This window comes from Aythya marila, assembly GCF_965140915.1.
Source record: "Aythya marila genome assembly, chromosome: 3".
Lineage (NCBI taxonomy): Eukaryota > Metazoa > Chordata > Aves > Anseriformes > Anatidae > Aythya > Aythya marila.
In genome coordinates this window covers 56468361-56492211 of record NC_139044.1, presented here as the reverse complement: position 1 = coordinate 56492211, position 23851 = coordinate 56468361, and the positions used below count along the sequence as shown (strand labels likewise).

The 23851-nt window shown below is 38.8% G+C and overlaps 1 protein-coding gene across 7 annotated transcripts in view; it reads left to right on the top strand.

The window, feature by feature from the left end:
- ADGRG6 (adhesion G protein-coupled receptor G6) overlaps window positions 1-3595 on the top strand; it is a 110768-nt gene extending 107173 nt beyond the window's left edge. For 6 of the 7 annotated variants that reach the window (XM_082756938.1, XM_082756933.1, XM_082756937.1 and 3 more), the window contains one exon: window positions 157-3595. In XM_082756938.1, the coding sequence (XP_082613064.1) occupies window positions 157-335 (179 nt within the window). In that variant the 3' untranslated portion in view covers window positions 336-3595. The remainder of the gene's footprint in view (window positions 1-156) is intronic. The other variant, XM_082756939.1, reaches the window with a different exon arrangement.
- Window positions 3596-23851: the final 20256 nt, after the last annotated feature.

Sequence of the window (23851 nt, the reverse complement as noted above, 5' to 3'; positions counted from 1 at the left end):
AAAACAAAAAAAGTTGCTTGCTGACTTTCAGGGCAGTAATTTCATTCAGCAGTAGTGGCAATTGAAGGCATACCTATGTGGGAGTGACACACTTCTTAAACTATGGGTTTGTTTAAGAAGCCCTAACTTCATCTTGTTGCTTTTTCCTCTTCCTAGAGAATATTTTTATTGACAAACCGTCTTCAAAATTTGCCCAAGAGGATGGAGAACAGACATCCATCATCCCAGTCCATCAAGTTATCGACAAGGTCAAGGGATACTGCAATCCTCACTCTGACAACTTCTATAAAAATATCATCATGTCTGACACATTTAGTCATAGCACAAAGTTTTAGCTGGACTTCTGAATTTTTTGAACCAAATGAAGCCAAAAATCTGTCTGGAATTGAGAATACTGGATGTTTTACAATGTGACCTGCCTAGTATTTTTTCTCAGTTTATAATGTTATCCCATTAACAGCGTCCATTTGTGGAACAATTTTTCTACCTTTTTATTGTTGTAGAAAAAGACAATTTTCCACCAATACACAGAGCTGTTTTAAAATATATGCCAGCCAACATGATACCTGGACAGCTAATTGTAATCCTGTGTAAATATTTTTTTAAGACAGAAGAAGAGCCACAAGTATAACTCTAAATTATATAGTCTGGACAGAAGCAAGTCTTGACTCCTGGAGAAAATAGCAAACGTCATGCAGCACAGACAAGGCCTTACCAAACAGTCTACTGGTGTTCTATTTCTTTTGAAGAATATGGATTTTCCCTATAATACCTGTTAGATTCTTGCTTCTTGACTGTCCAGTGCTGCCTGGTTTTTGTTGTTGTTGGTGGTGGTGGTGGTTTGTTTTTGTAAATGAATAAAGCCCTAACACCAGTGTTAAATGGTTTTTTAAAACCATTTTTGACTGAATAGACCTAATCGTGCAAATCTTGCTTACCAAAACTGTATGTGCTGTAAATTTAGGCTATTTTGTAACAAAGTACATAGAAACATTTTTATTACCTAGACTTAGAAGAACCTGCAGGTTGCTAGTAACTTTTGCAAATTTTAAGCCTGTTGATATGTATGGAAACATACAGTGTTGGGTATCATTTGCACTGGTGCAGAACAAGTACATAGGTAAATCCAAAGTTTACACAAAGTTACGTTTCAAAGTTTATTGAACAGTATGTATGAAAAGAGGCATCTCCCATTGCAACACTTGTTTTAGAATGTCCGCACCAGTGTGTGCAGTCATGTTTAATGTTATTTTTTGCTAAACAAACAAAAGACATTCAACTATATATAGATATATACCTAGATCTCTCTCCACACATACTTTTATAATAATGCACACAATCAATATTACAGAGGAAATACTGTCTACTACAGACAATCTAAGAACGATGAGTGGTGCTAAAACTCAAATACAAGATTAATATTTTGTAAGCCCACATATTCATTCATCAGTTTCTGTATTTCAGATATGGTGTATGTATAGACACCTCCAACGTTAGCATAACCCGAACTACAGTTACCAATAATAAATAAATAACATCTTTCTGGGCACATAACATTATCAGTATCAGTTTCCTTCTTCTGCCCCCCATTGGTTGACTTGACTGAGGTTGTTGGAGGCACATAGTTTAAACAGTGTTCAGGCAACATTAAGGAATTTCACATAGCTATACTGTGTGCATCCCTACACTGAGTTCTGTGTGTACATACAACAGACAAGAGCATACAATGCTTACTTGTTTTAAGCTCTATAAATCTGTGATATGTTAGCTTGTGACCATGTCTGCCAAAAGTATGTGAAGATCCTTGCCAGCTCTTATAAAAACTTTTACTACACATGTCTATGAAAGCATGGGCCAAAACATCAATGGTGTTATCAAATAATGTGTTCAGAGGAGAATGTCTCCTAAAGGAATTTTTTTTTTTTTGAAAGAAAAATACTTCTTTTTTTTTTTTTTTACCAAGTACTTTTAGCCAAATATTTAATTAGCTTTATTCAGAAGGTGATCAGAAAGTTATGCTGTGAGATTTTCAGTTGCCAAGCAGGTGGATGCTCAATGATTAGGGATGTGGATTTGTGCCTCTCTCTGCTCTTTGCACACACTTTTGTGTGCAGAGATCATTTAATGCTGTGACCGCACAAATGGAGTATATTCCCTGGCTGCAAACACCTCACAGGAGGAGTATTTCCTAACTGTATTCTGTCCAGAAACACTGTTGTTTTTACATGTACCTTAATGAAACCTCACTCTCCTAACTGCAAGTACTTACATGGTGGTATGAATGAAAGTCAAACTTTTTCACTTAAAATGTAATTATTAATAGTGATGAATGTTGTCTGATATCTTTACAGAGGGAAATAATGTAGGGAGAGATTATGTACAAGCATTTATTGGATTTATATATCATTCCACTTGCTTAACTACTGTAGATAATAGTGTTGTCATAGCAGCTTACTGTGAGATTTCTACCTGATTAAGGTGTTCAGAAGTGAAGAAAAGGAAAACCAAACATTCCTGAAAAAATGAGGAATAATAAAACATAATAGATTAGTAAAATATAAATAAATAAGTAAATAAATAAAAACACAGTATCCTGACTGAAGCAGAGCTGTAACCTGTCAGTTTAATGTACAGCTACCTATATTGTTGCTGAATTAAGATTTTTCTCTTTTTTTTTTACTACCATGTAGTAATCTTAAACTGTCTGTGTCAGTTAAATGCTCTTGAATACTCTCAGTTCTACCATGTAAAGCTTCTACTTTGTAGTTGACATGCTGTAACCTCTCTTGTATATACTTATTTATTTATGAGGTTAAATATGTCAAATATATTTAGCTCTATAATGATTGTTCTTGTTACTTTAAAGGTAAGCTTCTGTTTCATCATAAAAGAAGAGGGAATTCTTTTTTTTTCTTTTTCCAAACACCTTGTGAAACAATTTACTGTAGTTCTGTATGAGGAAACATGTCAACTTAATTTGTAATACTAGTCAGTGGAATATAGTGTAACTGTTTTGAAGAGGGACTAAAATGGAAAGAAACATTTTCAAGTAAACTTTCTTGATGTTAGTGTTCCAAACAATTAAAGTCTTTTAATAGTGAATCGTTGTTTTTTCTTTTTCTTTTTTAGTGTTTAATGGCAAAAATTACTCTGTGGAATTCTGGAAAATAATCTTCTGTTTATTAAGTATGTGAGGCAGGTACATGCCTAGCCAAAATGTTGGAAATAAATGTGCAAGACTAACTTCATTTTATCAGAGGAATTCATTTTGCAGAATATACTTTTCCTTTTTGTGATTAAATTGATGCGAGAGCCAGTGAATGATCAGAAAGTTATGCAAGTTAATTTATTTATGGTGAAAGTTATGTCATAGCAAGAAAGGAAAATCAAGGCAACAGACAATATGCTGGGTTAATATTTTAGAAGTAATACAAATGAATAATTGAAAACTCAGGAGTTATTTCTATTTATATGTTTCTTTCCAGCTGAATTTAGTCCTTCATTATCAATAACTGATTTAACTTGTAATCATACTTTGACTGATCACTGTTATAATATTGTAGTCAGCCAATCAATTAAATATTCACACCAATATATAAACATTAAATGTAACACACTAATGGCCTACTTTTGAATGTTTACCCTTGAAGAACATGGAAACCTGCTGAAATGTGTCAGATCTGCTCCCCTGTTCTTAAGGCTCATCTAAGAAAATGCATAGTATATGAAGATTGGGCAGTAATATTTATAGAAAGCAATGAAAACAAAACACATAATGTCAATGAGGATGCTGGTCATGCCTGTGGGCAATATGTTCTCGTGTGTGTGGACGGTGAACACTGCTCTTGGGCTTTGTACCTTGAACAGTGTAGGAGGACCCTCTGAGCCCAGGCTTTTTCAAGTGGGATCTTGGCAGATGCCAAACCTGTAAGGAGTGATTTGCAGCATTTGGGGGTGGATTTCTTTTTCTCCTCATTTCATCACTTTTTAAATATCAAGAAAAATTTTATTTTAATCCTCTACCATTAACAGCTTCCTAATGTAACCCATTGAGTTACATAAAATGCCACTTCGTTTTGTTCTTTTTGAAAGGCTGATCTATAATCAGACACATCTATGTAACTACAAGGATATCTACCAAGTTACAGGGCATCAGTCTGTCATTCTTGGAGTGGTTTCAAAGATTTTTTATATGTTTAGTATATATAGAGATATCTAACCAGTATGGCTCAGCAAATCAGGCAAAAGGCTTAGAAGTTAAGGTCAGGCAAACCAGTCTGTGGAACAGCCATTTCATTCCCAGTGCTACAGATACTGCTATGCTAAGGAAACTTTCCCCTTTGTCCTCCTTTTAGTTGGTCTTTGGCTACTTGATCTATGTAATTTGGAGTGTTCCTGGCTTCATCTTCACACTCCCATCCTCAGGACAATTATTTCCTGCAGTGCTGGGAAAGGGAAAGGGAAAGGGAAAGGGAAAGGGAAAGGGAAAGGGAAAGGGAAAGGGAAAGGGAAAGGGAAAGGGAAAGGGAAAGGGAAAGGGAAAGGGAAAGGGAAGAGATGTTGTCAAGGCCTGCTCTACATCTTCTTACACTTTCCATGTGATTTCTTGTCCATTCTCTAGGATATGCAGCCTGACCAGTGATGGAGGCAGGCCACTGGAGTAGGCAGAACATACTACAATGGCTATATGTGCACCTATCAATGAAAACTAATATTTTTTTTACTCCCCAGATTTAAGCTGAAGATCTATCATGGTTCTTCAAGGTAGCAGCTCCAGTATTTCCATGTTTGGAGGGTGACCCAACAATAATATCTCTGAAGTTCAGGAAGATACTTATGCCACCCATGATGAGAAATCATCCTGACAAGCTTCAAGCACCATATCAGAAATAATTAAATAAATCTCTCTGAGGCTTTTTTCTGGAAAGGTAGCTCTTCCTCAGATACATCTGCTTGCTCAAATGCACTGCTGCCATTAATCTCAGATTTGGTAATCAAGAGATTCGCTTTGTGGTGCTGTCCATATGGGCTGTATAACCAGCACCACCTAATGGCACTTTTAATGATATGGTTTTCATAAGGAGAGATGGATGACCTACCCTACAAAATAAATGCCAGCTCAAATCTTCAGCACAGAGCAGCCAGCCAAGGACTCAGGCTGCTCTATAAGTCTGGGCACTTTGCACCCAGTCTATGCTAGTAAGAGTTCTCAAAAAACATAGTTTTAGACAGAAAATCGTTCTGAAAAATCCCAACTGTGTTCTGTATGTGAAGTGTAGGAAAAAGAGCGAGTGCTGATAACTCTGTTCAGATATTTCCTTCCACTGCCAGGTCTTTTCCCTTTTAGGAGCCCACAGAAACAGGGGAAGAAGAGGGCAATGGCAGAGCAGTGAATCATGCTCTGCACTGTGGGCAGAGGGCTCTTGTTGTCCTTGTTGTGTCTTTTTGTCCTCTGTATTTCAGCTGCAATGTAATATAACATTTAGGCAATGTTGTAACATTTTCAAAATTCCAGTCGTTTTCCTTTCCACTTGCCTGGCACAATTGCTTGTGATTTTCCAGCAGAGGGCAGTAGCATATTAGTAGACATAAAGCTGTTAAAATCAAGTGAAAAATGCAACAAGATTCTTCCATATGTAAGCACCAGCACAGAGATAAGTAGGAGAGTTCATATCAGGTTTGTCTATTATTTAGTAATCTGTTACATCAGCGGATAGAGCAAACACTCTGCAACTCGAGGAAGTGAGGGGAGAAAGCTGTCTGCCTGCATTTGGGCATATTTACTGGAAAGAATCATACAGAATGTCTCTGTATTTTCTCTTGCTGGTTGCTACATTTTCTCCTTTTTTGCTCTGAGAAGATGTAATGGAATTAGCAAATATTGCACTGCTGTCAGCTGAGCAAACAGTCAGCTCTCCATTTCAGACTTGCACGTTAGCTTGTTCCAGCACTGGGCAAGTGATTTGATCTGCTGGGCTGGCATCCTGTGACTCAGAAATTCACTGTATGTATAATTGTCTAGGGAGGAAAAAAAAAACAGCAGAGCTCTGTTGATGGTGGCATACCTACCCATACCTCCCTCCCACATTTTCCCCTCAACAACATCAGGACAGAGCTGCACCCAGCTGGTCCCTCTGCTCCACGTACTTTTTCCCTGTGTCACATGTGAGCAGCTCAGCTCAAGTGAGTGCAGCTATATATGAGAGCCCCCAGAACTGCTCTCTCCTAGGGCAGGATTGACCAGAAAGCTGCTTCGCTGGCAAATGACACCATGTTGAAATTAAAATGTCTCATCAGCAATTCTGGCAAGAACTTCAAGGGAAAAAAATATGAAACAGTTTGAATCACCCCATCCATGCTTGTCCCAGGAGACTCTCTGGTCTGGCACATCCCTCTCCCCACACATGCACCAGCTCTTCTCTGCCACCCAGATAAGAGAAGGGGGCTGGTCTCAGGGAGGTACAGCAGGACAAGTACATGCCCAGTTATAGCCTCTCCTAATTTTCAGAGAAACACCATAGGGATGGCAGCCTTGATTGCTGGAAGAAGGAATGGTGGCATTGGAGATCCAGGAACAACCAAGACTTGTAAAGAAAGGGCCATAAGACTAGTATGATGGATGTTATGACACCATCACTGCTCCAAAACATGTTTTATCTGTGTTGCACACATTCAGAGTCACCAACTAAAGGAGCTCTCAAGGGACTTTTGTGCAAATTTGCAGCAACTTAGTATAGGATGGACACAGGTTGCGCTCTCCAGGGAGGGCAGCTCAGGGGTGATGCAGCTCCAGCAGCCTAGCTGGACTTTGACCCATGTATTGCTTCTTCACTGTTGGTGCAACCTAGAGATGGTGGTAAATGTGAGGCAAGAATTGAAGCAGTCAGGCCAACACCTCTTGCAAGCTGATGGGATGTATGGAGCCAGAACTAAAATAGGATTTAGGCAGGCTAGACCTCAAAATAGTGATCCAAACCAGACCCCGCACCCTGCTCTGGTTAGGTGGCAGCTCTTGATGAAGAAGAGGAACTTACACTAATTTTAGCTACATTACACTAAAGAGGGGCTGGGGTCAAGGCTGCCAGTTCCTAGTAGGTGACTCTAAGGACTACCTTCTGGAGGAACTTCACTGCATTTTCAAATAAAAGGTGAGTCTGTGAAAGCCCCATACCATGTACCTCAGGGTTTTTGCACCAACCAGCCTCAGATAAAGGCATGGTGAAATGAGTCTTTGTTGTGGTGCTTCTGAGGTGGCTGAGCAGAAGGGAGAGAATATCTGAACACATACTTCTTTGCAGAAAAGATCAACTCAAAAAAGATTAACACAGGCAAAAGAACCTGTCCCTGTGAGTATGACTGTTGGATACTGTTGCTGGGTAACGGATAACTTTAACTCATCCCATTCTTTTATTCTTGTTTATTTTTAATGCCTCCTATGGGTCTTTCTCACTTAGCTTGTTGTTTTCACTCAGACTGATGTACTATGGTTCAGCAAATAAGCAATCCTGTGACTATTTTATCCTACCAAGTAATGTATATAATGTTATCTACATTCAAGCAAAGAGATCCTCTGATTACGATCAGGCTGGGCATTGACAAGAGAACAAAAAGGTCTTAGTAAAGGACCAGAGGACTTCCAGGACAGAGGGGACCCTCCATCACTGGAAGGGTCTCAGAACAGGCTGAACATGGGCTTTCTAAACCCACTCATGTGGATGCCATCAGCAGCTCAGACAGCAGTATCAGGTAACACAGTCTCCTGCTCTGTGATCCTCTTTAATTTCATGTAACTATTTTTACTAACACACTAAACAGCATGAGGAGGAAGGTGTTCCTACAACAAATTAATATCAGTGCCCTATCTCCACATCTTATCTTCTTCTCCTTCCTAATCTCTCAGCTGCTAGCCCTTTGTCCACAACTGCCTTATCCACAGCATAGCTTCACTCTCCCAAGCCAGAACCCTACACTCAGCATCTTGCATGCCACTACTGATCACCCCAGCCACCAGCCTCCCCTCACAGAGGCAACAGCCCCCATTTAACTTATCTAAGCCTCTGCTGTTGATTTAATGCAGAGATGGGGTATAAAGCCCCTCCTAGGTCTGGAGGAGTCAGTCACAGGTGCCATTGCCACCATCACAGAATCACAGAATCACAGAATCACAGAATTTCTAGGTTGGAAGAGACCTCAAGGTCATCGAGTCCAACCTTCAACCTAACGCTAACAGCCCTCCACTAAACCATATCCCTAAGCTCTACATCTAAACGTCTTTTGAAGACTTCCAGGGATGGTGACTCCACCACTTCCCTGGGCAGCCTGTTCCAGTGCCTCACAACCCTTTCAGTGAAGAAGTTCTTCCTAACATCTAGCCTAAAACTCCCCTGGCTCAACTTAAACCCATTCCCCCTCGTCCTGTCACCAGGCACGTGGGAGAACAGGCCAACCCCCACCTCGCTACAGCCTCCCTTGAGGTACCTAAAAAGAGCGATAAGGTCGCCCCTGAGCCTCCTCTTCTCCAGGCTGAACAAGCCCAGCTCCCTCAGCCGCTCCTCGTAGGACTTGTTCTCCAGGCCCCTCACCAGCTTCGTCGCCCTTCTCTGGACCCGCTCAAGCACCTCGATGTCCTTCTTGTAGCGAGGGGCCCAAAACTGAACACAGTACTCGAGGTGCGGCCTCACCAGAGCTGAGTACAGGGGGACGATCACCTCCCTAGCCCTGCTGGTCACGCTGTTCCTGATACAAGCCAGGATGCCGTTGGCCTTCTTGGCCACCTGAGCACACTGCTGGCTCATATTCAGCCGACTGTCCACCATCACTCCCAGGTCCTTCTCTGCCTGGCAGCTTTCCAACCATTCCTCTCCCAGTCTGTAGCTCTGCTTGGGGTTATTGCGCCCCAGGTGCAGGACCCGGCACTTGGCCTTGTTGAACTTCATGCAGTTGACCTCAGCCCATCGGTGCAGCAGGGCTGATTTTGATATTGTTAAGTTTGCCTAAAAGTGGGGAAGAGAATTAAATGACTTCCTGAGAACACTTCTGGTTCCATTTTCATTTTTCACTATTATTCTACTCATATTAACACACTTTTAAGAGTGTTACCATCTCTAGTAGTCTCGTCAGGGCTGTGTATGCTGGACACCAGGGCTTGTGACCGGCACCTTTAAGTACTAGGTCAAAACTGTGCTGGAGGTTCATGTATTTGTTTTGCTCCTTAGCTTTTGTTCTAAGTTCATGCAGTTGTGTGAGCTGCTACTGTGAGCATGCTGGCCTGCTCCTTTACTGAATCTGCCAGCAAAAAGTGACAGGCCCTTTATCTCCCACTTAAAGGAAATCCATCCATTACTGAGGATGCTGCAAAAGACATTTCAGTGCTTTCTTTCAGTGAGGCTGAAAAAAGAAGATGAGAAAGAAGCTTCAGGGACAAAGTTAATGTGAAGAAGTTTGACTCAGAGTGTTGACATTTGCCAGGGATGGTTAGGATTAGCTCTGGTGACTTGGGAGTGCAGTCACAGAGGTTTCTGTGGTGCTCCCAGTTTGAGCAGCCATTTCAGCAGGTAGGAGTCAGTGGGATAGGAAGGATTTTTAGTAACAATGAGTATTGGTACCACATGTGAATAAGGAATATCCCAACACACATACACACATCCCAGACAGGTCTGAAAATCAAGCCGTGTGTTTCTTTTTTTTTTTTCAAACTGCACAGACAATCCAGTGTAAAAGCAAAGCACTAGCTAATATTGTCCTGACATCCAGGATGCTGAAACTAACAGATAGTTTTCCAGGATATTTGCAATTAAACAGATCAACTGAGTTCCACATTTAGGCATTGAATTAAATGGCTCAGTTTTTGTTATTTTTCATACCACAGGAAAAAAGTTCTGCCTTTGGCAGACAGTTCTTCCTCCTTAGATCTCAATCTCTGCCTAACAGAGTTTCCATGTGCACAAACCTTAAATTGTCTTGGTGCATACAAATCACAAAGTTTTGGCTGCCTGATGATAGGAGATGCGGTGACTTATTCCCGTAAAGGAGACATTTTGGTGTGTGTAGAGCAGTCCTATGATTGTGATTGGCATATGGCTACGTTCAGCCAGCTTGTTTCTCCCATGGCTGGCACAACGCCAACAAAAGCATTTTAATATTGAGGTGGTTGTGGAAAAACAGCAGATGCAATAGCTGAGGAATAAAATAAAATAAAATAAAATAAAATAAAATAAAATAAAATAAAATAAAATAAAATAAAATAAAATAAAATAAAATAAAATAAAATAAAATAAAATAAAATAAAATAAAATAAAAAATATTGCTTTATGAAGTGTTTTGGCTCATTTACCCAATCTAAATAATTACTGATGACTAAGTGCCTGAGTTCAGAAAACAAAGGTTTGGTTTGTCTTGCACAATTTCTTTTCTCCAGTTTGGGCAGCTCTTTCAGAAATAATTTTCTTTATATCAGCTAAAATGACTAGTCTGCTTTAGCTCTTTTGCCACACACTTGTGATTTATTTATTAAACCACACTGTTTGGAAGGAGGATGAGGAGCATCAGCCTCACTCAGGCTGAATGCAGCCCTCTTTCTTTCTCTCCCCAGATTAAGCCTGAATAATCTCCCAGTATCACTGTTTTCTAACATGGATGTCCTTTCAGTGCAGCAGTCATTCTCCAGGTTTTGTTCACATATTGAAGCAAAAATGCACAAGATAACCCCTATGGGTTTTTTGCCTTTCTATTTTATCAGGTTGTCACTTAGCTGTACAGGAATGGCTTTTAAATTCAGGTAGTTATGATGTGTCATATTCTCTCTGTTGAGGTAGCAGAAGTTTAAAGCCACAGGGCTGATACTTGGCCATATGCGATCTCTTTGGCTGGCCTCTCACATCCACAGAGCTTGGCACCTTTTCTCCAACACTCAGCTTGCCCTTTCTATAAATCATGGACTAAAAATAATAATAATAATAATAATAATAATAATAATAATAATAATAATAATAATAATAATAATAATAATAATAATAATAATAATAATAATAATAATAAATAATAATAATAATAATAAAAAAAAAAAAAAACAAGCTATTGCCATTCAGAAAGTTAGCCCAATCTTCCTGAGTCATCAGGACTGCCAAGGTGAACTTTCTTCTTCCACTTCTTTTTCACTCTGACATGTTTTACCTTACACTTGTCACAAGTTCAGAGTTGAGCTAGCTGTGTCCCTGCTCAGCCAATGGATGCTGAATTGTCAGAACAGAATTATGTGTCTGCACCTGAATGCACTGATTTATTGAGTGTGATGTGTTACTAATGGCTTTTTGTTTTGCCTATGAAGCAGGGCGTAACCAGCCATATAAAAATGATAAACTGCTGCTTGTCTTTGTGAGGATTTTGGTTTTAAGAATAAATTATTTCAGAGAGGTTGAATGAGGCAATTCTATTCATAGCCTTTATAGCTCAATGATTTCTATATGTAAACAAAATGATTTTCTTAAAAAGAAGTAGTAACATCAACTTACAAGACCATTGGATAATGCTTAGTGTTTAAAATATCTGGGATAATGCTTAGTGTTTAAAATATCTGTATTTTTTTAGTAGCATAAACTGTGACATGAAAAAAAAAAAAAAAAAAAAAAAAAAAGAAATGAAAAAAAAGAAAATAAAGAAAAGGAATTCTCTATCACAGTGGATTTTTGGTATTTTTTTCAGTAGAAGGAATGCTGCTTACAGGCTTATGGACTTTTAGATAGAAAGAGATTTCAAAATCCTGAGTAAGTAAAAGGGAGTCCCAGCTGGTCAGTCACTGCATCGGAGTGAATCAACAGCCCATCTCACACTTCCCTGTCTGGGAGGACAGAAAAATATTTGCAAACACACTTACTGAAACATAAATTTACTGTCTCCACTTGTCCTGATAAATCTATCAATTGCAAGAAAGTGTCAGAAAGTTTAAACTAAAAGTAAATTTATAGTTCAGACTCAGGAATGAGTCAAAGCTAAAAATTAAGACAAAGGGTAGACCCAAATTGTGTCACCAGTCTTCTGCAGTCATGAAGCTCTGGAGTAAAAGCCACCCCAAGTCTGGCCCATGAGACTGTCCCTCAGATGGGTGATGGGTGACTCCTGGATCATTATGCACCAGGTGAATGGACCTCTGGGTCACTCTGCTAGAAGAGCACCAGACTTATAACAAGACATCCTGGCTTGAGTGTGGTTCTGGTGAGAGAATGTTTATTTCCAGCTCAGCACAGAGCTTTGCACCTGGCCTGACCCTTGAGGAAGGGACCTGCTGAAGCACCCATCTGAGCTGCTCTTTTTCCAAAAAGCAAGGGGTGAGAATGGAGTTGAACCCTCAGCCCAATATGTGGATGCTGTGTGTCCTTCCTGAGGATCTGGGAGCGTTCCTGCATTCCGTGCCAAGACCAAGAGGAGCCCATCATGAGAGACAGGCACCAAAGCACTGAGAGGGCAACGGAGCACTAACAGATCCCTAGTCCTGTGAAACCAAAACACTCCACTCGGTGGGAGTCTTTCCACAGGATGAGAAGCATTTCCCCCACCAGGAAGCTGCACTACAGAGCAAGACTCCATCTCACCTTTCTTTCTCATTCCTGGCCCTTTTCATCTTGCAGTCACTATGCTGTTGAAAACAGAACTCCCTCCTGACATTAAACTTTCAAAGCTCAATTTCTGCAAGTTCCTTAATGTAAGCTTGTCCTCAAACTCCTGGTGATTACTCTGGTGGGTAGTCCAGCACTTGGAGCACACCAAAGCTCAGAGGCAGGCACATGGGAAGAAAGAAGATAGTGCTTTCAAAGCACCCAGCCGGCAGTGTAAGAGCCTCATGGTTACTCTGTGACCCTCAGCAGTTTTGTTGTTGTTGTTGTTGTTGTTTATTTTTGGTTTTGTTTTGTTTTGATTTTTGCTATCTGTATTCCTTCATCTGTAATTTAGAGATGAATCTTGATAACAGGGTGCTATTCTTAGCAGGTGGCAAGGTGGCAGGTGCAGCCGTGGGCACACAACCACGTGTGGGAAGTCACAGATCAAGGTGATCCACAGTGACACAATCCCACTGTGCAGCCCTGTGGGCTCAAACAAGTGGGGGGCACTCAGGGATGGGTGGGTGATTAAAAACAAGCTAAATTGGGACCACAGCGCTGAGCAATTACAGAGAATCCTGTCTAGAAATCTAGAGGAATAAACAGTTCTAAGCAACCATGGAGCAAGTTGTGATAAGCCACATGGATACCTTTACCACCAACCATACTGCTGTTTGTAACTCTAGCTGTGTTGGTGCTCTTTGTTGTCCTGTAATCATAGCAGCACCAGAAATAAAAAAGCAGAGGTTTTATCTTTCTTTGAGCTGTTTCCTTCCTGTGGAAAGTGCTGCTGTACATTTGGCTTTATACACCATGGCTGCATGGTAGCCAAATTCAACTTCTGTATGGACCACTTCATTAAAAAGCACAGTAGAAAGAAAGCAGTAGAAAAGCAAATGTCATTGAGATTCACCAGTGACACTTAAGAACCACAGGGTCATGAACAAAGGAATTTGGATACAAAAGAAAGTGTTGGAAAGGCTACATATATTGAAATGTGAAATGTTTACAGATATATATCATTAATTCTTTGGCATCTTTTTCCATTTAAAAACTAAAAACAATAAATATGAAAAAAAAACCTGCAGACTGCCAAATGTTTTGGGTTTTATGCATTTATGTTTTCAATGAGAAAAACAATACTGGAAATAGTGGTCAAAATCAAATTTTATTTTTTTTCAGAAATCATATTTCAGCCCCACATTGGTTTCAAGCCTGTGTTTTAGTGTATTCCATTCTATGCCTGAACAGTGCTACCTGGCTGCAGGAAGACCTGAGGACACTTATTTTTCCCATTCCACGTAACTTATAGGATATTTCCTGCTTAATACAGGGAAAATCCCCTGAAATAAGAATACCCAGCAGAAGATCTAATAACTCAAGTCACCAGTATAACTTCCTTCTTAACTCATCCAGTGCAGCAGTCCGATAACTGAGGACAATATAGGACATTGAGGTCACAGTGTATGACTGAACTGAAAATACTTGCACTGTCTTTTGAGTGGGTAAGTAAGGTTGCTAGTCAATCTGAGAGCTGTCTCTACCTTATACCACCTCCTCAGGCAGCTTCATGAATGAGTTTATCTAGTTTGCATGGTTTCAGATGTCTCCATGCATGCATGGACTTTATTTCACATACTTTCTACCAAATAACTAAGTTACACATTGCACATGCAGATTTTAACTCCCATCACTCCTGCAAAACATCTGCCTGCATCCAGTTTCCCCATAGGGCCAAGGTGCTGGTGGGATCACCTGGCTGCCATGGTAGCACAGTACCAAGACACTCTTCAAACTTTCCACCCCCCAAATACACTTTGAATTGCAGAACATTCTTTAAGGCACTTCTCTTTGGTTCTGGGGGAGCAAGTCAATCCCCTGGCTTCTATCTGCTCTTGAATAACTCTTGGGCTTTGCAAAATTGCAACCTTCTCAATAAAAAATAAAATATCCTCAAACAATGATATTTGGATAGCGTGAATGAAGAACACCTGCAACAGAAATGCCTGATCAGTTCTAGCTGCAAAGTCCTTCTGCTTTGGTGCACCTGGCTGTGAATAGAAAGACCCCAGTGCCAGTTTTGGTGTTTTTTGATGTTCTTTAAGAATACTGGGCAGAGAAGAAGATTTAGATCTTTGTGACGTTCACATACTACATGCGCTATATGTCACATCAGCAAGAATTTCTTTACATTTATGTGGTTTCTGGTGCTTTTAGCATACCAAGTAGAAAGGTCAAGTCTTATATTTTATCTCCCTCAGTAGTGACCACAAGAACATACAAACCCATGGCATGGTCACACAGGTGTTCAGCACAATGCTGTCACGTTCCCCACCTCTCTCCTGAGTTCTTCATTGCCTTTAGCCTTTGAGCTCACTCTCTCTCAGGTTTGCACTCTGAAAATTATGAGAAAATAATTGCCTCTTCTGCTTCTAGAACCCAGGGAAAAAAAAAAAAAAAAAAAAAAAAAAAAGGCTCTAACAAGCAGGCATTCCCTATAGGCTGAGCCAGCAGTAAAACCATAGCTCAGTGGCATCAGCAGATCACCATTAAAGGTAAGCCATAAAAGTAAGAGAAGATTTTGATAGACTTTGTGCTGCTTTGTATCTGGCTGGTGGACAGAATTAATTCTCTAGTGTGATCAGGCCAGAATACTCTACAAATTCTAAATTCATCAAAAAAGTCCTTTTGAAATGAATAAGAAATCTGTAATTAATTTCAGTGTGGCCCTGTATTTCAAGACCTTTCTTTCTACTCATTCAGATGAAATAGGTTTCAACTATTTTGTTGAGAGATTTTGGAGAGAGGTGTTTCTAAATTCTAGATTTAAAAAAATCTGGGCATCTTTTTACAAGATGCAATCAATCAATTTCTGAAAAAAAGTGAGATGTAATTATGTACTACATCCACTACATCTGCTACCATCAAACTTTCTAATTTTTATGTTAAATCTTTCTAACTTTAGGTAATTTTCACTTTCTTTTGGTACTTACTTGAAAGATACACAAAAACACATTGATATCATATCAAACCCCCATCAAATTCTCAAAATAGACTGGAAAAAAAAATAAAATTAAATAATAATGCTATTAGGTTCTTTCATACTTGTGTTCTGTTTCTTTGAACAATTAGATGTACTTACGTCTCAATCACTTATCTAGAAAAATGAGGAAAGGAAATGAATACTTTACATTTTAAAAGCAATGCAGACTAGAAAACAAACCTCAGATCTGACATAGTCACATCAGTGGGATTATAATCTATGATGAATCACAGTTTTAATCACAGTTAATAATCACAGTTTTTACCATATATTTTCTCATTTTCATTCACTTCAATTTCCTCCTCTCTGCAAAACCTACCTTGGTTTTGGATATGTCACTCCTCTCACTTCTGTGGGTCACTTGGAAGGGCAGGGTGGGGGAAAAACAACACTGGACACTGTCCTGGGAAAGCTGCAGTACATTTGGTGTCCATTTGTATGGGCCTGTTAGTCCATAAATTATTTTATTTTTTGCTTATTTATTCTGAAACATGATTTTTTTGGTAGTATTCCATAGCCAGAAATAATGTAATTGTTTAACTGTCTCTTGGTGCATAGTTGCCAAAGCAGCAGAGCAGTATTAAGTGAACGGCCAATTTTACATTACCCTTAATCCCTTTAAAACTGAGTGCTTCAATTTGTAATTTCCTACGCCATACTACTGGTGTTTATTTTTGTTTAAATTTTGTGCTGAAAATATCCTATTTCACTTATTACAGTAATACAATACAAGAGTAATTTCTACATAGGTTTAAAAATTCCAATTGTAATGTAATTTTTAAGAGTCCAATGCTGTTTTATGGTCTGGCTCACTATATCTTTTTTTTTTTTTTTTTTTTTTTCCTTTCTCTTCTTTTTTCCTTTTAAAAGAAGCAAATTCCAGTTGTGAGTTCATGAGCTGTAATAGAAAGGAAATAGATATCAAATCTTTGTTCTGGGCTCAATAAACTACAAGTGCAATCTACAGCTTATGAAGGGGAATTCTTTCCATAGTGTTTTTTTTTCTACTTTGCCAGACAGAAACAATTTTCTGATTTATTATTCTTCCCTTTCCAGAGATTCTGTTTCAGCAATAGGTCAGGCTACACACACTGCCACACAAGGATCACAAAACACTTTGAGGTTATGATTTACATAAGATAATGTCTTTCAAACATGTGCAGCACATTCCAGTGTAGAACTGATTACAGAGTCTAGGGGAAGAGCAAGAAGGAGCAATGAAAATTAAGAAACAGGAAAAAAATATGACCCTCAGTTGATGGCTTTGCCTGGCCAAGAGGGCAGAGCACAGTAAACAATCAAAAAAAAAAAAGGGGGGGGGGAAATTTTAGGGAAAAAAAATAATATTCTCTATGATACCACCTTTTCATCTCTTTTTATCCCTACACTGTACATGGGCAACATCAGAAAGAAAGGGAGAGATACTCCATCTCTTGAGGACAGTGCTGAGCCAGGACCCTGTCCCCATATCCAGATGGCTTTTGAAGGTCTCCAAGGTGAGAGACTCCCCAGCCTCCTTGGGCGACTTCTGCCAGTGCTCAGCCTACTGCACAGTAAAGTGCTTCCTGATGTTCGGTAAGAACCAACTCTGTTAGCAAACAGAATTAAAGTATGCTCATTTAATATCTTTCCTTTAAAAGAAACATTTCAGTATTTACATATACATTCATGAGTCCTATTACCTTTGCAACATCATGCTACTGTCCTCTGCTTTTTTGATTGCATGGTGAGAATAACACAATCTGTATATTGTGTAAGTAAATTCTGTCAATATTACAATATTAATGGTTCAAACATATTTAGATAAAATTGGTCATCATAGAGAGTGTAGGAGAGCAGAAAACATTTAAGGCATGCTCGTGAAGTCTGCAGCTCTTCTCCATTTTTCATTCAAAATTCTTAATCACAACAAAATGCCAGATGGGTTCAGACTTAAGGTCCATTCAGCTTTGTATTTTGGCTGCCCAGTGGATGCCATCTGCAGATGCTTGGGGAAAGAGTACAAAAAAAACAAGCTACTTCTGAATTTGTTGCTGGAAACTTATTTTGATCCCACTTACTGAGTCTATAATTTTTCCCCTCTGTTGAGTATTTTACATTACAATTCATCTATCATCTTATTCCCCTGTTGCCCAATACTGTGATATCACATTCCAGCTTCTTACTGTCATCTTTACCACTGAGTGTCCCGAATCATCTTTAAACTTCATCAACTCTCTATTTTCCTCATATTTAACAGCAAAACCTGCTGTTATCTCAGGGGGCATCATGAGTAAACTTGCTCCATTGTCAAAAGCTTTTATTCTTTAACTTTTAGGAGTTACTTAGCCAAAAGGGCCTTCATTTTTTGGTGATTTTTTGAGTGTTTTTAGTTTTTTTAAGACTTATGAATGGTTTTGCTGAAAACTTGTGGAAAGTCCATATATACTACATGTGTCTAGATATGTTACTTACAAAGAACTATAACAGATTTGTGGGCCATGATTCCCTTTGATTATATCCATATTGCATGTCACTTCCAATTATCCATTATCTGTTTATCTTACTCTTTATTATTATTATTTTAAACTGATTTTCCAGCATGAAAAATTAGACCATGGGTCAACATTTTCCAAGATCACTCTTTCAGTGACTGATGTTACCTTTATCAGTTTTCATTCCTTTGATATTGCTGATGGTTTGAGCTATGCATTATTACCGCAGGGTTAGCAGTTTTCTCTATTAGATTCTTCAGAAGTCACAGCACCAGCATAATCTAGTCCTGGTGATCTCTAAAGTTTTCCCAGCTTCTCCATAATTCTGAAATATAAATACCGCTGAAAAATTCTGTTACAGTTTACACAGCAGCCTGAACTTTTTTCCCAATGTGTTTTTGTTTCTGTTTTTGTTTTTGTTTTTGTTTTTTATTTATTTTAAAAAGTCTTTCTTTTGGTTTATGTGCAAGGCAGTATGTTGTCTTGCCAGCAAAAGGAAAATGCATTGTACGTTCTTTTAGGATCCCCCCTTTCTTTAGTCTATGCTTTAATACACAGATGGGTGGATGTCATCAAAATGACAACAAATGGTGCAGAGGGACAGTTCAATTCTGGATTCCTCACTCTGTCTGTCCAGCCTTCTTTCAGTGGCTAACACCTCAATGTAGGAATAGTTTAATGTCCTTCTCTACTCATCTGAATGTTTTCTGTTTGGGCTATGAACTACATGGGACAGTGACAGTCATTTAACACTACACCTAAAAATATATAGAGATCTATATATAATCTATACAGTTCAGCCACAGCATGAACTGTAACATCAATAAAGTCTGTGTCTGTCAAGTTCTGAAACTGGCCCTGTCCTGTTCTATTCTGCAGCTAATGGGGTACTGACAGAATTGTATTCCCTAACAGCTAATCGGAAATATCTATATTTATACATAATTTAAACATTCTCTATGGGGTATGTATCTGAGGGAACAAGACGTACAGGATGATAACACTTGAGGAGCAGGTGAAAAAAAAAAAAAAAAAGCACTCAATTTTAATGAGAAAGGATAATGGAGCTTTCTACTGGAGCAGAGCACTACATTCCGATGCAATAAAATTCAGCTTCTTAATAGTTAATCTGGATTCCCACTTTCCATGGTAACAACTCCTAAAAATCAAGAGGAAGTTTAATAAGCTCATAGATATGGATTTAAGCAAGGCTAGATGAGTCATTAGAAACTATCATAAGAGAACACTTCTGCAGTGATAGCTCTGTGAATTAGACAGACTAACAAGATCTTTCTGTCCTTGAGTTCCACCTCTTAGCTAAGATTTTCCATAGTTTACTAAGAGCGCTAATTCACAACTATCCCCCACCTACACTCTCTTCTTTAGCAAATCTAATATTGGCTATGTGAGGAGAAGAATAGATATAAGGGGTTTTCCTGAGTCTTTGGCCTCATTCAGATTCATGTGATCCCTCTCCCTCAAAGGAATGAACAGCAGTCTGTAGCTTGACTATAGATGCTAACTACGCATAGTTTCAAACAACATAGGGGAGATAATTCTATACTTTTCTCAGCTTTTTTGTGTGTGTGTGTGCATGTGCTCTCCTCAATTTCCATGTCATTCGTAATCCAAAATTATCCAATTTTATTTTTAATTGTCCTGTAAACTCTCTTGCTTAGGGAGAAGAAATAATTCATGGCTGGTACATTCCTTAGTGTCTTTGCCAATCAAAACATGCATCTTACCATTTACTGGCTACATGGTTATCATTATTCAAGCCACTTGGCTCCTTTGTTAGATCTCTCTGGCGTGGAAAGGAAAATTCACACCAGTGAAGAAGAAAACCACCAAGTCATTAAATGTTTATTTGAATATTTAAATCTTTGTCTGCAAAGAAGTGTCTAGGGAGAGTTCCATATTTAACAAGGGGGCTTACTGAAACCATGCCTATAGACAACACTCTCAATTTGCTGACACATTTGCTGAACACCTCTCTGTCAAATAAAGATGGAACTCTATGTTATGAAAGATACTTAAATATAAACAAATACTTTCTAACTTGGGATTGTGAGGTGATGCTGGTGGAACAGTAGAATGAATTGCCAATCATATCACTTGTGGTGATGAGGAAATTATTCACCTCTTAGTCATACGAACTTTAGGTAACAAACTTGAAATCAAATACAATAATCCAAAACTTGACTAGAAATAGACTGTGACCTGTCATGTCACAATAATCAACACGTTGATTATTCTTGTACTCAGAATACTCATTCTTTTGGAGCTGTTTTACTTTGTGCTGAAACTAGCTCATTTTCAGGGAAGTCATGTTTGTAGAATGGGTTCAGTGACTGAAAGACGCTTAGCCACAGTGTTAGCAGCGCTACAACAGATACTAAGAACTCTATCTGTCACAGGTTCTGCCTGGTAACATGGTCCCTCGGTGTCCCTGTTCCTTGAGTATGCTATGAGCCAAAGCAATATCCTTTATATGCCATCTTATGTCACTGTCTCCTGTCATGAAGCAGAAGAGACCTTACAGGTCTATAAATAAATTAAAAGTGAGAAAATTAAAAACAAGAGCATCTACTAAACATGCAGAGCAAAGCAAATTTTTTTTTCCATATTTTGAATGAAAAATAGCTATTGTGTCATAAGAATTAACACTAAAAAAAAAAAAAAGAAAATCAAAACCCAGATAGAAAATACAATAGAGAATTATTTTTTGATCCTTCCAAAAGTTTACCTTTTGAATGGGGTCTTAAACACACGAGTAGGCAAAAAGAATTGGGAAGGTCTTCTTATGATTCTTATGAAGCCTTCACTAATTTATCTAGATGAGAAAGAATAATATTATGATGACATGAAACAGTCTTGCTTTTTTCCCTGTTTCCATGTAAGTTCTAAAATAAAGTTTGTTTCATACAATACTGAATGTTAAAAAGTTGTCTACATAAGCTTAAACTGACATGAGTGAGAAACAGGAGTCCCTTCCTGTGAGTTTTTTTCAAGACTCAAATCTCTTTTCCTAATAAGTGTCTTCTTACTAATAATGAGGAAACAAGTCTAATAAGAAAGCCTTTCCCTGAAATAATCAACACCCATTGGTTATGGTACTCAGTTATTCTTAGAAAATCAATCTTGATTTTCTAAGAAAATAGACCAGATGTTGGTCACTGGCACTAGTGAGTTCTTGGTCTCGCAGCTGACAAAGCCCACAGGAATTGTTAGTTTTGTGCTAGACTGACTGATCAAATAATAAAAATGCATTATTTTGAAGGACTCATTACCACACACTTAATCATATTTATAATGCCATGCTGGCACAGCTGTGTACCAACGCAAATAATGCCTTTCAAAAATTAAGTTAAAATAATAATAATAAAAAGTCCCTCACTCAACAGAATAAAAAGTGTTTTTTTTTTTTTTTTCTTTTTTCTATTTTATTTAATTCTTGGAAAAAGTCTAGCCTTTAGGATGCCAACAAATAAGTAAGTTTAAGTAAGTTAAATAAGCTTTCAAGCTCCTTAGTTTCTTCATCATTAAGGGCATAGCAAATTAAAATTGGAAAAATTCCTTGCTGCCCTAAAACATCTCATCAATCACAGACTTGTGTATGTGTTGACAACTTTTTGATTTTCCCTCTAAAGAAAAGAAGTTGGCTAAACAGAGCATCTGCCTAGAGCCAAACGTCTCCCCAAAGGAATCTGGTTCTTATTGGACTGAAATGAAACTACTGGTTTCCAACAGATATTTATGAAAGGGGAATAGGAATGAAAAAATGTTTAGCATAAAGTAATTGCTTGATCAATTAAATGTTTGTATAACCCCTCCTCTTTCTCCAAAATGGCAATAATTAAAACTTCAAGTCTCTCAGTAGTATTTCGTTTCCCTTACTGCCTAACAATTCAGACTAAAAATACATTACATATTCAACACATGTCAATAATAATAATAATAATAATAATCTCCATCCATGAAAAGAACTTGCAAACATGTAGGGACTTAATTTGAAGAAAATGTGCAAAATACACAGGAAGGACACATATCTGTTTCATTCTGGTTATCCATTGCACTTGAAAGAGAAGTAAACTCAACTGGGGATGGGAAAGAAGGCTTAAGGATGTAGTATCCATCTCACTTGAAGGACCAAATTGTGCTAAGGAATCTAGGATCCTAAATGATTTTCTGGAGCTAAAAAAAAAAAAAATCTAAAAAATTTAGACAAAGATGAATCAGAAACGTAATGCCTCTGTCTTTGTGCAGGAAAGCACTAGAGACAACTAAAAATCTTTTTCTGTTGCTTCTTTTGAGTAAAGAGAAGAAATGACTACAGGCAATGCTGAGCACAGATCAGAGACATAACGGCGTCTGCACGTCATTTTACATTTCCTCAGCTTTTGTCAGTTACCACCAGGGCCTCTAAATGTATACCTCTGGGCACTCCAAGGCTCCCCAGGCCTTCATCAGACTGAGTTTACCAGTACAGATCTCATTCCCAGGCCCACTGGGGTCCAAAGACAGGTGAGGCAGCACTCCATGCTGCATAGAGTGCAGCATGGCCCCCATAATCTATGTCTGCAGGGAAACGTGAAGGGCTCCTCGCAGGCTCTGACTCACTCTGGCAATAAAAGGACATGGAAAATGTGAGATCATGCTTCAAAGTCCTCTTAGCTTGCACAACATGAAGATCATTTCACTTCAGTCCATGTCTTCCCAGTACTATGTTACCCCAGGTTAGGAAATCTGAGGATTCTATATCTCATCCTGGAGCTTCCCCATTCAACCCATCAAAGTGGTTCACATCCTATTGCCTCCTTCCATTTTCTTATCTTTAATCTATTTCAGGTTTCTGTTTGCCTTTTCTCAGTCTTATGGCTATTTCCATTGGTTGCATACTCTACCCATAAAAATGGCTTTGTCTTCAGTACTCCAAGCTGTGGATGGTGGGGGATGACAAGGGACGGAGATGTTTTCTACTGCTGCTGTCAGCAGCCTGATCTATACTTTCCTCTGTCTCTCCAGTACCACCACCATACCTCCTGGTCTTATCTCAAAAATCCATCTCAACTGAACAATTGTCAGGGAGTTAGGATAACTTCTAGTTTCTCAAACTGAGTGCCCCATTAACATGTTATACTTAAATCTTTTCTCTGTGGACCTGATAAAGGCTGATGTACAGAGGATTCAGAGATTGCTTGTTGAGTTCAGTGAGAGCAACCAGCATGAGCCAGGACTTGGTTCTTTCTGGCCAAAAGTCTGAAAACAAATAAATCTCTATCCACTGATGAACTCATTGAGAAGTTCCCCTTCACATTTCAACATTTCTTGATAAAATCCTCATCATTGCTAGGTTCAAGTCTTTGGAGAACAGGTTCCCTTTTCCCTTTGCTATCAGAAAAGGGCCACCCAATGCCTCCAGGACATGAAAATACACACCGTGGCTGTCTTTTGACAACAGGATGTTAGTCTTGATGAAGACAGACCCATAGTGGTGGACAAAAGGGATTTCTGCCTCTACTGTCCTACCTGTAGCTAAACATCTCCTTTAATATTTTACTTTCCAAGGCTATATGCGTTTGCTACACATGGAGTACTGTCACTTCTCATGTGGTTTGACCAAGAGGAGATTGACACAGTGATCACAGATGACTAAAGGAGACCTGCAGGCATTCATAGTCTGCATTTCAGAACTGCTCTGGCATTTGAAAATTTCTGTGCCTGTCTCTCTAGGGCAGTGA